At 45.4% G+C, this 16,817-nt stretch overlaps 1 protein-coding gene across 1 annotated transcript in view; it reads left to right on the forward strand.

The window, feature by feature from the left end:
• The first annotated feature begins 13,915 nt into the window (after nucleotides 1-13,915).
• The window catches only part of LRRC74A (leucine rich repeat containing 74A), a 38,414-nt gene continuing 35,512 nt past the window's right edge, over nucleotides 13,916-16,817 (forward strand). Inside the window, exons 1-2 of the mRNA XM_012803398.1 lie at nucleotides 13,916-13,955; nucleotides 15,458-15,586. Coding sequence (XP_012658852.1) covers nucleotides 13,916-13,955; nucleotides 15,458-15,586 — 169 coding nt within the window. The remainder of the gene's footprint in view (nucleotides 13,956-15,457; nucleotides 15,587-16,817) is intronic.

A 16,817-nucleotide genomic window follows, 5' to 3' on the forward strand; every position in this document is an offset into this window, starting at 1 on the left:
CCCAAAGACCTCTTTGAGTTTCTCTTCCTCAAACCCAATCCTCAGTCTTCTGTCCCAACCCTGCTCTGAAGAAAGGACTGTATAATACGCCCAATTTCAGTACCGAGTGTCTGAGCTGTGTGATTTCCAATTTGTGGCTGGAGCCTTGGTTGTTCAGGGAAGCCCTCTGGGGAGTCACCAGATCCTGGACCAGCTGGGTACATCATAACACTGAAAGGCTAGAAGGAGGAAGAAGGAAAGAGTCAGTACTGTGGCCTTCCCACTATGTACCCTTAGACGAAGAGATGGCAATGTCTGCCTTCAGGCAACAGCACTCATCTCTCTGCCTGAGATGAGGCCATAGCAATCTGAAGGTTAGGAAGCTGCTCAAAAATTAGTGCACAAATGTTAAGATCTACCTAAGCAGCCCCCAAGTTCAGGCTCATTCCTTTACAAGTAAACCCTCCTTGTACTCGCCTTCCATTTTGTTCTAATAGTTACCCAGAAGTCCAAGTTCCAAGTCAGATCCTAAGTCAAAAAACTGGCCTGGAGACTATGTTTATCATTTAATGAAGTAATGGTTCCCTTATCTACTTGGAATTTTTTTTTTCACTTTTTTGAGATAGAGTCTCACTTTGTTGTCTTCAGTAGAGTGCAATGGGATCATAGCTCACAGCAACCTTAAACCTCTTGGGCTCAAGCAATCCTCTTGCCTCAGTCTCCCAAGTAGCTGGGACTACAGGCACCCACCGCAATGCCTGGCTATTTTTCAGTAGAGACAGGGTATCACTGTAGCTCAGGCTGGTCTCAAATTCCTGAGCTAAGGCAGTCTGCCCACTTTGGTTTCCCAGAGTGCTCAGATTATAGACGTGAGCCACCACACCCAGCCTGGAATATGTTTTTAAAATACTAATTTCTAGGCCCTACTCCCAGAGTTCTGAGTTAACAGGTTAGGGATGTGCCCCTTAAGCATTCATCAAGTTATTCTGATGTATAGTTTGGGAACCTCTGCTAACAGGTCTAGCCTCAACTGGGCTGTTCAAGGCACATGTGTGGGCACAATGTGTCAGCCAACTGATCTATGTTCTTTCAGAGGCTTTTCCTGAGGCAGTTAAGCAAAGCTTCCCTCTTCTTGACCCATACGCAGGTATGTTGGAAAGTGTGGGGATCACAGGCTTTGGAGTGAAACAACCTGAGATTAGATCCTGTCTCTGCCACTTCCCACACATGGAACCTCTCAGGTAGTCTAACTTCTTGAGGCCTCAGTTTTTTCACTATGCCTGACCCAACACAAGCTTTCAGTGTTTACTGATATATTTTTGGAACTTATGCAACAACAACAAAAAACAAATAGCTCTATCCACTGTTAATGGAGGGTCTTCTTCCACTATCCCCGGCCAAAATAAGGTTCCTGCTCTTCAAACTAAAATGTGACATTGCTAAGCAAGCCAATAACTGCAGATTCCAGGAAACTTGGCCTGGAGAAGTGCAGCCTCAGGCTTCTCCAGTGAAAGGAAAATTACAAATACAACATGCACGGTCTCTAGCCTCATCGTGTCAGAACTTTTCCAAGAGACATAGGCTGAGCGCCTCAATTCCTTCCAACCAAGACAATGAAAGCTTTGATGAGCACCTACACTCAATAGCAGTGTGGTTTCCAGGATGTAGAACCTACCTAATGGGGCAAGTGGGAGGTTTTGCAATACTTTGAGGCATTTAAAATGTTCTTTTAAAGGGGAATTTCTGGGCGGCACCTATGGGAAGGGCGCTGGCCCCATATACTGAGGGTGGTGGAGTCAAACCTAGCCCAGCCAGCTAAAACAGCAGTGGCAACTGCAACAAAAATAGCTGGGTGTTGTGGCGGGCGCCTGTAGTCCCAGCGACTCAGAAGGCTGCGGTAAGAGAATCGCCTAAGCCCAAGAGCTGGAGGTTACTATGAGCTGTGATGCCACAGCACTCTACCCGGGGCGACAAAGTAAGACTCTGTCTCTAAAAAAAAAAGGGCAGGGTGGTGGTGGTGGTGGAATTTCCCATGTATAGGAAATCTAAGCCCTGAGAGCTCAAATTTTAGTTATAACAACAGGTACATAGGGAAGTTAAACAGGTTGGCTGCCTGATTTAACTTATTGGTTGAACATAGGTGATAGTTGGGGTGGCATATTGCTTCCTTCAGGATTGCAGAGGCTACTGATCAAGGCCTGCCCAAAATAAATATAAGCTACATATGTAATTTAAAATTTTCTAGTAGCCTTATATAAAAATAAATAAGTGGTTGAAATCAATTTTAGTGTTTTATTTAATCCTCTAAATTCAAAATTTTAGTATTTTAACACATAATCAATATTTTTAAATGATATATTTTATATTCTTTTCTTTCTTTCTTTCTTTTTTTTTTTTTTTTTTTTTACCAAGTCTTCAAAATCCAGTGTGTGTTGTACTTGGACATCACCTCTCAATTTGAGGTAGTCATATTTCAAGTGCTACAGGAAGAAACTAGCAGCTACCACGTTGAACGTGTGTGGGTCTGCAGAGCACAAACAGCCTCTCACATAGGATAGACAGAACAGAATTACCCGTTTTCACCTCTTACAATAACCTGAGGCCCCTATACTCCTGGTAACTTGGCTTCTTTAAGGCTTGTGTTTCTTCCCTTCCTGATCTCAGGATCTATGGCTAGATAGTCTCAGGATGTGCCAAATTAGTTTGAGCTGCTGCATTCATTTGTTCACTTATTTGCCGATTCATGCATTCATGTACTCATTAGACATTTATCAAGCACTCGTCACTGTATGACCCAGCCTCATCCTTGTCTTTTCTTGGTCTCCTCCCTATTCCTCCTCATCCCTTGAAGACTTTGGTCCTGGACTCACAATCTTTCCTCCCTCAGATCCGCCCATCACCAATGTGAATGAGCCTTCCTAACTCCCAGAAGCTCATTGCCATGACCTTCTCAATGACCTTCTTTCCCAATCTATTTAAGACACTCCTTACCCTGACACCAGCTTGCATGTGTCAAGGGCACCGCTTGGAAGTGGTAAATTACACATCCATTCTGAGGGGTCACATGGGGGCTCTCTGCCTCTCCCACTTTAGCTTCTGCTTCATCTATTCTTTCACTATGTCAAACCCTTGACCTCTCCATTCCATCCTTCTCAAGCTTCCAGCCCAGTCATCATTTCTCTCTTTAACATGTAATTCCCATGATCCTGCTTTTAAATCACTCTCTTTCCAATATCAATGCTCCTGCCCATTGTTCTTAGATTATATCTGCCTAAGTCAGTAAAACCATCCTTGTTGGCTCTTAAGGTTTGGGTTGCCGAGCACCGTGCTGAGCACGATGAACAAAATGACCAACCACCCAGATTGAGGCCATTAGTGAGCTGATCTCCACCCTCAGTTCTGCTCGCCACCCTCCCCAGAAATCCCATGCTCTTTAATCAACTTTCTCTCCTACTTCCACAGCAAGAGTCTGTTCTCAGACTCACTGCTCCTCTGCTTCCCTTCTTGCTCAAGGAGATCAGCTCCCTACCAACGTTAGAGAGAAGATAGAACCAACAAGTGTAAGCTCTCTACTCTCTGTCACCACAGCAATGTTTTGCCCAGCACCTGTAACCAGCTATTCCTCTTTCCATCCTAACACAGCCTCTGACCTTCCACTGCACTCAGGACCCCCTCCCTCCTTCAAGATGGGGCTCCTTTACTTGCCCTTTTTCTTCACTGACTCCTTCCCAGCAACACTTCTTTTTGAGACAGGGTCTCACTCTGTTGCCCAGGCTAGAGTGTAGTAACAATATCATAGCTCACAGCAACTTCAGACTCCTGGACTGAGTTGGCAGCTCAGCTTCCCAATTAGCTGGGCATGCACCATCACACCTAGCTAATTTTTCTTTTTCTTTTCTTTTTTTATTAATATGGGGTCTTGCTATGTTGCTTAGGCTGTTCTCGAACTCCTGGCCTCAAGCAATCATCTCACCTCAGCTTCCCAAAGTGCTGGGATTATAGGCGTGAGCCACCATGTCTGGCCCCCATCAACATGTTCAAATTACTCCTATGCTATAAAACCCTCCCTTGGCCCTATGTCCCCCTCCGAGCTAGTACTCTGTCTCCCCACCTCCCCTTCACAGCCAACCTTCTTATAAGAGTTGTCCGCACCTGCTGTCTATTCTTCCTCACCTCTTGTTCATGCTCACGCCACTGAAATAGATCTTCCCCCACGACTGCACTGGAACTCCCTCACCAAAGTTCCCAAAGCCTCCCTTGTTGAGGACAGTGGGATCGGCAGAAATAACACCCTCCAGGGCTTATCATTTCTTGAATATTCAGTAATTTTGCCCCCGATTCTTCTAAGATTCTCTCCTCTTGGTTTCTGTGACTTTCTTATTTTCCTTCTATCTCAGTGGACATTCCTGTCCTCACATCCTTCACTTCTGTTCCTCTGACCATCCTCCTTTCACTGACGGTGTTCCTAGGATTTCCCCTTTGCCCTCTCCCCTCCTCTTACTCTACTAGCCCTCTTTAGGAAAATTTCATCATTTCAATGGCCTCAAATGCCATCCATACACTAACAACTCACACATCTACATTTTTAACCTGAATCCTTTTCCTGGGCCACAGATCCTAAGTCCCTTTGCCAGTGAACCTCTCCAATGGGTATCCTAGAAGCAACTCAAAGACTCCACACACCCAAAGCTGCACTTATCACCTTCCCCCACCATCCTCCAAAGCCTCTGCCCCAGCTACCTTGTCCTCTTCTTTATGAATGGCACAGCCATCTCCTAAGCGATCCTGGCCCCTCACTTTTTCTTCTCTTTTATATCTGATCCATCCTCAAGTCCAAATGGTTCAACCTTCCTTACATTTATTCTGTTAGTCCACATCCTCCCTTTAGACCCTGCCAACTAGTGTTGATTCCCCTCTGGTCTTCAATCTGCTTTCCACATGGCAGCCAGAGCAATCTTTCTACTTCGTGAACCATATCAGGTCACACTGCTGCTTAGAACCTTTCTGTGAACCCCAACTGTCCTCAAGATGCAAGCCAAGCTCCTCAGCATAGCACTGAAGGCCTTTCACCTTGTTTCATTTCTTAGTACTTACTTCCCACCACTATCCCCAGTGAAAGTCACACTTTACCCTCACCTGTCTACTCGAGGTGACTTGAACATGCCATGCGGACATTGTATATGCTTTTTTCTCAGCCGCAAAACCTCCCCCACATCCACACCACCCCTTTGCCTTCACCTGGTTGCTGCTAATAGACTTTGGATAGACATCCCTTAGTCAAGGAAGCTTCTTGCATCATTTCTTTTTATTTTGCAGGGGTATTTTTTTGGCTGGGGTTGGGTCTGAACCCACCACCTCCTATATGGGGCCAGAACCCCACTCCTTGAGCCACAGGCACCGCCTGCTACCTGAATCTTTGACACTCACACTGACACAGACACACAGTTGCCCCCAGTAGGGACAAGACACCACCTCCTATTTGCTTTTGCAGCACCCTCGCCCACTCTGCGCTCAACACTGTCCCTGCGTTCTCGTCTGTACCCCTCAGTAGACTGTATACTCCGTGAGTTTCACCACTCCATCCCTGTCACCTAGTCGGCCAGCACCAGGGCACTTAACACAGTGAACGAGTGAATCGATGAATGAATGAACAAACAAAAAATCCTGCTCTGTGAAGAGCTTCATTTCATGAGGACACCAAATAGGGTGAAATCCAAACTTGCAAAAGGGGGCGCATAATGAGGAATTTCTTTGCACTTCCTGCTGGCTTTTTGCTTTACAAAATAATGCACCTGAACACGCCTTTCTTTATGACACCAAGCCCTTTATTTGAAATCTGACTTGACTTAGAACTACCATCTTTTTGCAAATCCCTTGTATAAAATCTGTACTGTATTGTCACAACTAATGTGACAGCATCTGGTCCTTTCTTTGGTTGCGTTTCTTCATCTTGCCTCCTCATATGTTTTTATGCCAACCTCCTTTCTCTGAACTTTTTCTTTCCATTCTCTCCCTTTGAGAACTCGGACCTTTAATAATCATCTTATGCTAATGGCCATCAAATACTTTTTCTTATAAGGCCAGATGGGAAATATTTTTGCCTTTGTAGGCCCTTAAGCCTCTGAAATAACTGCTCACCACTGCCATTGTGGCAGCCACAGGCAGACCTACCCAGAGGATCATGACTGTGTTTCAATACATATTTATAAAACAAGGAATGGACCAGATTTGGCCCCTGGATTGTAGTTTGCCAATTGAGGAAATATACCACCTAATCCCAATTTAGCCATGGGCAGGAGATGCCCAGAGGGGGGAAACAACCTTGTCATGTTCAAGGAGCAGCAAGTGGGTCAGTGTGGAAAGGCGGCCTAGACTCTGCAGTCAGAGTAACTTCACTTACATCTCAGCCCTGCCACTTGCTAGCTGCATGACCTTAAGCCATCTACTTAACCTTTCTGTGCTCAGTTTCCTCATCTGCAAAATGGGAACAACACTAATATCTCATAATACCAAGATAATAGTTGTTTGGGCAACTTAAATGCATTAATACATGTAAAGTCCCTGAAACAGTGCCTGGCATTTATTAAGTGCTATATATAAATGGTACCTATAAGATATGAAAGGGTCCCTCTGCCTTGCTTCCCACTAGTGGAAGTTAAGCAGGAATATTGTTGATAAAGAAGGCAATTATCATTCCCTTAATATTTGACATCCATTCCTTGCCCCAGGTGACATTGTCTTTGACTTGTTTCAAATCAAAATCAGAGCTCCTCACTCCTCTGGAACTGTTTTGCTCCCGCTCTGTGGACTATGTAGTCAGTTTGCCTCCCACTCCCTAAGTGCCCTAAGTGCCTCAGGCCCACCCCCAGCACCATGGGATTTGTCTCACAAATGAACTGTTAAAAGCACCACAGTTCGGGGGGGCACCTGTGGCTCAGGGAGTAGGGCGCCGACCCCATATACCAAGGGTGGTGGATTTGAACCCGGTCCCGGCCAAACTGCAACAACAACAACAACAAAGAAACAGCTGGGCATTGTGGTAGGCACCTGTAGTCCCAGCTACTTGAGAGGCTGAGGTAAGAGAATCGCCTAAGCCCAAGAGCTGGAGGTTGCTGTGAACTGTGATGCCACAGCACTCTACTGAGGGCGATAAAGTGAGACTCTGTCTCTAAAAAAAACAAACAAACAAGAAAAGCACAACAGTTCAATCAAATGGTGGTTACAAGGCATATCAGGTAAATGGTGTCTGAAAAAAGGACCCAAATTCAACTGATTTTTGGTAATCGTGAAAAGACAAAGGTAGAAAGGACAGTCTTTTCAACAAGTGGTGCTGACACACCACATGCAAAACAAAGTAATCTCATCCTGGACCCCACGCTTGATCTAGAAATTAACTCAAGGTGGTTTATAGGAAAGGTTCTGGAGGCTCAGCACTGGCCACATGCACCAAAGGTGGTGGGTTCAAACCCAACCCCGGCCAGCTAAACAATGACAACTGCAACAAAAAAATAGCTGGGTGTTGTAGCGGGCACCTGTAATCCCAGATACTTGGGAGGCTGAGGCAAGAGAATCACTTAAGCCCAAGGAGGTTGCTGTGAGCTGTGACACCACAGCACTGTACTGAGGGCAACATAGTGAGACTCTGTTTCAAAAAAGAAAAAAGGCCTGGAAATAGATGGTGGTGATAGTTGCATAACATTGTGAATATACTTAAATGCAACTGAATTGTACACTTTTTTTTTTTTTTGAGGCAGGAGACTCAAGCTGTCCCCCTGGGTAGAGTGCTGTGGCATCACAGCTCACAGCAACCTCCAACTCCTGGGCTCAAGTGAGTCTCCTGCCTCAGCCTCTCGAGTAGATGGGACCACAGGCGCCTGCCACAATACCCGGCTATATTTTTTGGTTGCAGCCGTCATTGTTGTTTGGCCAATCCGGGCTGGATTCGAACCCGAATCCAGGGTTCGAATGGCTGGTGCCTTAGCCACTTGAGCCATAGGCGCCGAGCCTGAATTGTACACTTAAAAGTGTTAAAATGGGCCAGGCTTGGTGGCTCATGCCTGTAATCCCAGCACTCTGGGAGGTCTAAGCCAGTGGATTACTTGAGCTCAAGAGTTGGAGACCAGCCTGAGCAAGAGCGAGACCCCATCTCTAAAAATAGCCAGGCATGTGGTGGGCACCTGTAATCCCCATTGCTTGGGAAGCTGAGCAAGAGGATCGCTTGAGCCCAGTAGTTTGATGTTGCTGTGAGCCATGATGCTACAGCACTCTAACAAGGGCAAAAGTGAGACTGTCTCAAAAAAAAAAAAAAAAAAGCAAGAAACAAAACAGTATTATCTTACACGTATCTTGCCATAATTTCTAAAATGTGTAAATGATCACAGACATGTAAAAGCTAAAACTATAAAACTTCCAGAATAAAATATAGGAGAAAATCTACATAACATTGGGTTAGGCAGAGATATGTCACATTTGACACCAAATTCATGATCTGTGGCAGAAAAAAATTGATAATTTTGACAAAAATTTAACTTTTTTTTTTGAGACAGAGTCTCACTCCCTTGGTAGAGTGCTGTGGCATCATAGCTCACAGCAACCTCCAACTCTTGGGCTCAAGCAATTCTCTCATCTTAGCCTTCCACGTAGCTAGGACTACAGGTCCGTGCCACAATGCCCCATTATTTTTTTAGAGACAGGGTCTCGCTCTTCTTCAGGCGGGTCTCGAACCTGTGAGCTCAGGACAATCTACCCACTGAGGCCTCCCAGATTGCTAGGGGCTGGCGCCCTACTCCTTTGAACCACAGGCGCCGCCCAGAATTTGACTTTTTAAAAAAAGATATTTTTCCCTCTGTGAACGACACTGTTAAGAGAATGGGAAGACAAGATCCAGATATTTGAAAATCACATTTTCCTGTTTTACTTAATTGATTTTTTTCTTTTTTGAAACAGAGTCTCATTTTGTGACCCTGGGTAGAATGCCACGGCATCACAGCTCCCAGCAACCTCTTGGGCTTGAGCAATCCTTTTGCCTCAGCATCCCTAGTAGCTGGGACTACAGGTGTGTGCCACCACGCCTGGGCTGAAAATCTCATTTTCTGACAAAAGACTTGTATATCCAGAATATACCAAGAACTCTCAAAATTCAACAATAAGAAAATAGATAATCCAATTTTAAATGGGCAAAAAATCTAAACAAACAACAGAAAAAAATCTATGAATGGCAAATAAATACATGAAAAGATGCTCAACATCAGCAGTCACTGGGAAAGTGCAAACTAAAACCACCGTGAAATACCGTTACGTATTTACCAGAATGGAAAACCAAAACCAAAATCTGGTAATAGGAAACATTGGCAAGAACGTGGAGCGGCGATGGTCTCATACATTCCTGGTGGGAATTCAAAACGGTACACACTGAAAAACAGCTTGGCAGTTCCTAACAAGGTTAAACACACACCTATCCCATGACCCAGCAATCCCAGGCCTCGGTATTTACTCAAGAGAGATGAAAGCTTATGTTCACCCAAAAACCTGTATGAGAACATTTATAACCACTTTACTCGTAGTCCCAAAATAAAGGAAAATATGAAGCTATCTTTCTGCAAATGAACAGATAAATAAAGCATGGGACATCCATGTGATCAAACATTACTCTGCAATAAAAAGGAACAATCTGTTGTACCAGGTGACAACACGGCGGGGATCTTCAATGCATTTGTTAAGTGAAAGAAGCTGGCCCCAAAGAATACACACCTTGTATGATTTCATTTATATGATTCAGGAAAGGTGAAACTGTTAGGGTAGAAACCTGAACAGTGGTTCCCAGGGGCCAGAGAAGGGGGTAGGATAGCCATAAAGGGGTGTGAGGACTTTTTAGGATGATGGAGCTACCGCCGTAGATAACAGACTTTATGTATGTGTCAAAACCTATAGAACTGTATACCACAAAGAGGTATACCACAGGAGTCTACTATATATGAATTAAAGTAAAAGCAGCCAGGAGTGGGCAGGGGGAGGGAGGATGAAATGCAGCTATTGAAAAACAAATATAACTGTATTACAAGTGAATGAAATAACCACACTGAATGGGATGGGCATCAAGAATTGACCTGAGTAACTCTGGGCAGGGAGCACTGGATACCATGAGAATAAACAATAGCGACAACAAAAACCCTATGGACTAACAAACACAGTACTCTAGTGGCTAAATGTGTTTCCTTTATTATTATTATTAAATCATAGCTGTGTACACTAATGCCATCATGGGGTACAGTGTGCTGGTTTTATATACAATTTGAAATATTTTCATCAAACTGGTTAACATAGCCTTCATGGCATTTTCCCAGTTATCATGTTAAGACATTTCCATTCTACATGTAGTAAGTTTCACATGTACCCTTATAAAATGCACCGTAGGTGTGGTCCCACCAATTACCCTCCCTCCACCTGTCCTCCCCCCTCCCCTCTCCTCTCTTTCCCCTTTCGCTCAATTTGTTTCTGGGGATATGGCTTTTAGAAATTCTGAAACTGCTTTATGTAGATACCAGAGATGAACAAATAAACAGAGAGATTGTATAAAATGAGACCTGGGTTTCTAGCCAGGAGAAAGAAATGACAAATATGAAAAGGAGCAGGCGCAAATGAACCCCGTGGTGCTGGATTAGAGATAGCAGTATCAGTATAGCCTTGCGGGGTGTGTGTGTATATATATACAGACACACGTGTACACACATATACACACACATCTATGATGGATATAGAAACAAATATGTGTTTTGGAAGAGTTAGTATACAAAACAAACAAACAAAAAAAGAGTTAGTATACACACACACACACACACACACACACACGTTTCTTTCCTACCTATATTTACCAAAATAGACCAGAAGCTCCCTCAACCCAAGAGTAGTGAGCACACCAGCTCCCAGAGCTAGATACCAAAATACCACTCTCCCCTTGGACAAGTAATTAATTCCTGTAGTTCCAGAAAGTAAAGAAAGGCTCAAATAGAGCAGGAGCCTATCAGAGGAGCACAGGAGTCAACCTGAACGAGCTCCCACTGGTCAAAGTTGGAACTTTAATGGCAAAACAAATGATAATATTGTATTGTAATGCAAAGAATAAAATAAACGTCTTTGAGGATTGATATAAACACCTAAATAAATAAATGAGGGATAGGGACAAAATTCTCTCCTGCAGAACAATTCCAATTAACAACTGTAGAAGGATTGTGGATATAGAAAATCATTAGGATGCTATAGCAATAATTGCTGAGTCATAATCCACTGATGGATGCTAAAATTAGTGGGCAAAAGTTTACGCTTAAACAGAATATTTGCAGAATCTTAAAGTATCGTCCCTACCCCTGTGTTAATTACAAAGATAAAAATAGTAACTTTACAGTGGAAAAAGCTGTCAGACACTACCTTGACCGAGTGATCAGTATAACTAACTCATCACGTACTCCACACTGAGAAGTACGCGTCAACTCTTGGCACCCTTCCCAATCATGATGGCAAAACATCAGACAAATTAAGGAGCGTTCTACAAAATGCTCTGAAAGCATCAGGTCATGAAAGACAAAAAAAGCCGGAGGAAATGTCACAGATTGGAGGAGACCAACAGAGCCACAATAAACCCAGCATTATGGAAGCCTGGTACCAAAAAGGGACATTAGTGGCAAAACTGGTAAAAAACAAAGGCAGCATGTATGTTAGTTCACAGCATCGTATCGATGCTAATTTCTTAGTTTGATCATTTCTCTACGGTTATAGAAGATATTAGGGGTAAAAAGTGTATGGGAACTCTTCTATTATGTTTGTAACTCTTAAAAGTCAATTTTACAAAGGATACCCTTTTGTAATACAAAAATGTTTTAAAATAACGTATAAAAAGAAGATTGCAGGTATTATGTTACATTTCATGATTTTTTAAAAGATAGAAATTTTTTAAAATTGTATTTCTTAAACTTTTCATTTTTACAGAATTGACTCTCATACAAAAATACTGCTGTCCATCATTCTAAAGAAAATCTCTGATAATGTCACTCTCCTGTGTAAAAATCTTCAATGGCTTCTAATTGCCTTTAATTGCATTTGAATCTGTCCCTGCAGTTGCTCTGGCCCATGTGGCTCCCCTTTCCCTACTCCCCTTTATATCCTGCATTCCTACCTAAAGCCCTGCTGCCTTCCTTCACCCCACACGCCTAGAAATGCCTCTTCCCCAGCCTCTGCTTGTCCAGAGCCCAGAAACCTCACTCTCCCTTGAATTCCTAGAAGATTTTCATCACAAACCTTGTCAATTTCCAGTGCTGCTCTGAGACCCGGGACAAGGATGCCTCTGTCCAGTGGCTTTTGGAGTACCTTCCGCAAAATTGTCCAACTCACCCTCCAGAGAGTTCTTTCTGTCCAAGACCAGCGGTCACATACTCCCTCTTTCTCCCCTTCAATAATGCTTCCTTATCCTCCACACCAACATAGGGCTGACCAAATGCTCTAAGAACTCCAGGGCTCCTGTCTACCTGAATCTCATCCTCCTGGGAGTGATCATCCCCCCGACCTGTTGGGTATTTCTTTTGAGGAACCACAAGACTGAGCCAGCTGGATGGCATTGCCACACTGATTTAGAGTAACTGACTCAAATTGTTGATATGAACAAAAACTCTGCCAAAAACTTGCCTAGGACCCTCACCCTAGGGTGGCCTTGTCAGTTTTTGTCTGGTATTACATATCCCCTGAAAGGGCCCTGTCCTAATCACATCTGCATTCCCTCCCCACAGTCCTGTTTGTCTGGAGACCTTGCATATAGTAGGTGCTCAACAAGTATTTCCTAGAATGAATGCCTGAAGGCATGAGTAACAGCTTGTACATATTGCCTTTGATCCATGATTCTAGCCATGTTTTTCCTATGCAAATTTCTGGATCTTCCTCATTCTTTTGATTGGGATTTTCTCATCCCAACCCCTCTGGTCACTGACCTGACCGTTGGTGTGCTGAAAGCTTATCAAGAAGGAATAAACACGCCTCCAGATTCTCTTGACTGCAAACTGCAACTGAACTTCAACTCCAAGGCATGTGAAAATGGCCAAGCATGGGAATGCTGGTTGAGTGGTTTCAAGGTAGGCAGCCCAGTAGTTTGGGTAGACCAGTGCTTTGGCTGCAACAAACTGTAGTGATAGAACATATGTTGTCGTGCTTTGCTTTTGATCTTCTGCTCCAAGGTTGAGGATACTCTCCCAGGGGGGAAAGAAGAAAGGAAGAACCGGGCCGATGAAAACGGAGTTTACCCATCACTGACATACTTCGTACCTGAAGCACAGCCACCTTGAGTGAAGACCATGGTGGCAGCTCTTCACAGTCACCTGATTAAGGAGCGTGGGTTTGGTCCTGACTCAGAGGGAAATGCAACACGACTGAGAGGTCTCCCCCACAGCACCTGAGCACTTACAGCCAAGCCTGGGCTTGGCCGCAGCGGACATACAGGTGACTGCCAGAGTCACCAAGAGGGCTGGAGGCCTGCTGTTGCCAAGTCCCTCTACGTGGATCACAATAACTGCATGAGGTCATGGAATGTTGAAGATGAAATGAAAGTAGCTCCTAAGTCACAAAGTCACAAGCAGGTGGACATCCTTTCGACAGGGCTCCTGGAAATAGAGCTGTCCCACTGTCCCTGATGAGCACAGGAAGTAGCTCCCTCTCCCAGACAGAGTTGGGGGGAGTGGGGGTCAAATCCATGAATGTCCAATTCCCACCAAAGCCCCCTCTCCCAGGGGATGGCTGGGATGGAAGGGTAACCACAGGCTCCCCTGGGATTCCCCTGTGTGAGGGCAGAGATAGACACAACGCCTGAGGCAGAGGTGAATGGACAGGTGTGTTTCTTAGGGACCCGGCTAAAAGGTGGCAAGAAGCTGGCAGCAGCCCTCAAGAGGGTCCTGGCACCATGGACAATGATGATGAGCCTCTTGAGCCCGAGACACAAGGTGAAAAGGCATCCCATCTCTCACCACGCAGGCCTGTCCTGGCTGCATCAGTTAACACCCATGGATCACAGGAACCCTGGAGCCCACTGCTCTCCTCATCTGGGACCCTCTAGAATTGGGATGATATGTTACATTGACTCAGCTTCAGGGCTTGGCAAGCACTGAGAGTTGGATGCAGTGCTATGCTGGAACTGGCTCTGGCTGGCTTTAATTTTTATTTTATGGTCTTGGTTGATGTCATTTTGGTAGTTTAAAATCGGCCACATTTGGGAATATTTACACCACATGAATTGGCTAAACTATAAGTCAGGGTATTTTGATGGTTTTGTTTTGTTTGATTTTTGATGAGATAAATAGTTACCAGCATCCCCGTGGTTGAATGGAAGTCTAAAATTGTTGGACTGATGAGGAAATTAAGACTTGGAAATACACCACTTTTCCAAGGCACTCAGCAGTTTGGCCACTAAGCTGCTGTATGTCTTCTAACTACCCGGCCACTGCTACTTACACACACAGACCTTGTATCATACAGACTTTGTGTTACCAGCCAGGAAATAAATGTTGGAACCTGACAAGGACAAAGAAGGATACAGACCTGTGCAGATTTGTTAGAAACCCCACCATCCTAGTATCTAGGTGGTCACAACTTGAGATGCTGGTCACCAATGCTCAGTCCTTCCAAAGAGGAGGTTGGCTGAGTTCTGACAGGTCCTGCTGATACTGGAAGATTGAGCTCTAGAACTTCCTGGGTGGCCTTTAGGAGCCCATGGCTGGTTTCAGATCAGTGGACCAGAGGTGGAAAAACCATGTCTAGCAGGGAACGGGGGTACAGGAAGCTCTTCCCCTCCTGTCAGCGTCTCATCAAACCAACACATGTATTTAATCACAGCAATCAGTTTCAACCCAAGGGAGATTGTCAAGCCCCTCCTTCTTCTTGGTCATAAAATCAATGTTGGATTGGAAGGAAGAGAATCTAGGTCAAATTCTTAAGTGTCAAATTCTCTCTTGCTCCCTGGAACTGCTCCTGGTCTGTTTTATTTTCCACTTAACCCAAATTAACCTGTGCTGCCCTGGCCCTCCCCAGCACCGTGTGTGCCTGACAGAGAGGAAGCCTGGGCGTTTGGACCCACCCTTTCACCTGCAGACCCTGAAACCCATGCAAGCAAATAAGAAGGAAAAGTGCAATCAGGGAGCTCATCTCCAAGGCAGGCCCCAAAAACGCAATGCCGCGGGAGCAGCCACTGTCCAGGGAGCATGGCAGAGTGTGCTCACAAGACCCCAAGGACCATGTGTTGAGAAGGGAGGGCTTGTGGCTTGTGCAGTGCAGTCACTCTGGCAGGGCTGAGCACCTTAAGCCACATGAGGCCAGGGGGATGAAGGCCACTGCCAAGAGCTGGGATGCAGAGGAAGGGAGCAGAGCCCAGGGGCAGTTGGTAGCAGGCTCCACCCAAGGGGCTGGCAGATTTCATCCCCAGAATCAAGGAGGTGAGTTTTTCTTCCAGATGAGACCGAAAACGTGCCAGCTCCAGAGAGTAGCGAAGAAGCCCTCTACTGTGAGGCCGAAACCCTGCCGACTGTCGAAAAAGAGAAATCAGCCTGGGAGAGTTCAGAAACAGACCTAGAGATTGAAGGTAAGAGTGGGCTTTGGGAGTGGTGGCGGGGGCAAAGGAGGAGGGGAGATGTCTCAGTGGCGCCCCCGGAAGCTGGAGAAACAGTGTCCAGGAGCTGGCATCTCACACCTTTCCAGAGCCTGCCAAGGCTCTGCCTGGCAGGACGTCCTGCAGAGGGACTGTGGGAGAAGGGCCTGTGCTCAGTTTTCACCATGTCCTCTTCAAGGCTGGCTGGGGCCTCAGCTGGCTGCCTCGGGAGCAGTACCTCACATCAGCTTGCCAAGGGCCAAACTGGTGCAAAACAGGGGGTTCTGCTCTTCTAAATGTTTCCACCTATGGCATCCTATGCAGTCTTTGCAATGGTCCTAGGAGATAGGCATTATTGTCAATTTTTAACAGAAGAGGAAATTGAAGCTTAAAGAGATTGTGTGAGTTGCCCAAGGCCTCTGGGAGCTTGCCAAGCCTATGCTGGCAGATCCCATATTCAACTCTCCTTGAAGGTCTGCCTTGGTACGCCATATGCCAAGGCCCCAGAGTATTTCTGTGGCGCTTCTTGAATCCCACTCATCTTAGAGTTCGTGTTTCCCTGTTGGACAGCCCATGTTTTCCCTTTAACAAATTTAAGCATGCCTGGGTGTCAGGCCTGCTGAGCAGGAGCACCCTGCTCCTAATTTCCCCAAGGAGGAAAGCGCCCAAAAGAATATTTATGAAGCAAGGGGAGGATGACGTTGGTCCCACCCAATGGGGTCAGCCTCAAACATCCTAACCTGAGGCTAGCCCAGTAACTCTTCCTCTCCTGCGTCCTTGCAGCTAGATAGGGAGCAGTGACTCACAGGCCCCAGAGATAGAGAGGAGGCCATTCTGCCGCATTTAATTGTGAGGCTCATCTTCACAGAGTCAGCTCATAAACCTCCCCTCCAAGGTCAACCTCCAAGGTCAAACTTGGAGGCAGACCTCCTTCCTGCTGCCCCAGACATCTTGTTGCTTTTTTCCTGACCTTTTATTCTCATTGAGGCTGTCTCTAATGTTGCTATGACACCTGACTTCACCTGGTTGGAGGAAGTGACAAAGAGCAACACTGGATGTCTGCCCAAGGCTCCTGTCTCACTCTCATTCCTCCTCACCTTCCCCCAGCAAGTGACAATGCTGTTGCAAGCGACCCCTAAAATGAACCATAGTGAACACAGCTACAAAGGGACAACCTCAAACAGAGCAGAATTAGTTCCAAGGAGAACATCAGGGGTTACTTCCC

This window comes from Otolemur garnettii, unplaced genomic scaffold (genome assembly GCF_000181295.1).
Source record: "Otolemur garnettii isolate 467f Iridium unplaced genomic scaffold, OtoGar3 scaffold00020, whole genome shotgun sequence".
Lineage (NCBI taxonomy): Eukaryota > Metazoa > Chordata > Mammalia > Primates > Galagidae > Otolemur > Otolemur garnettii.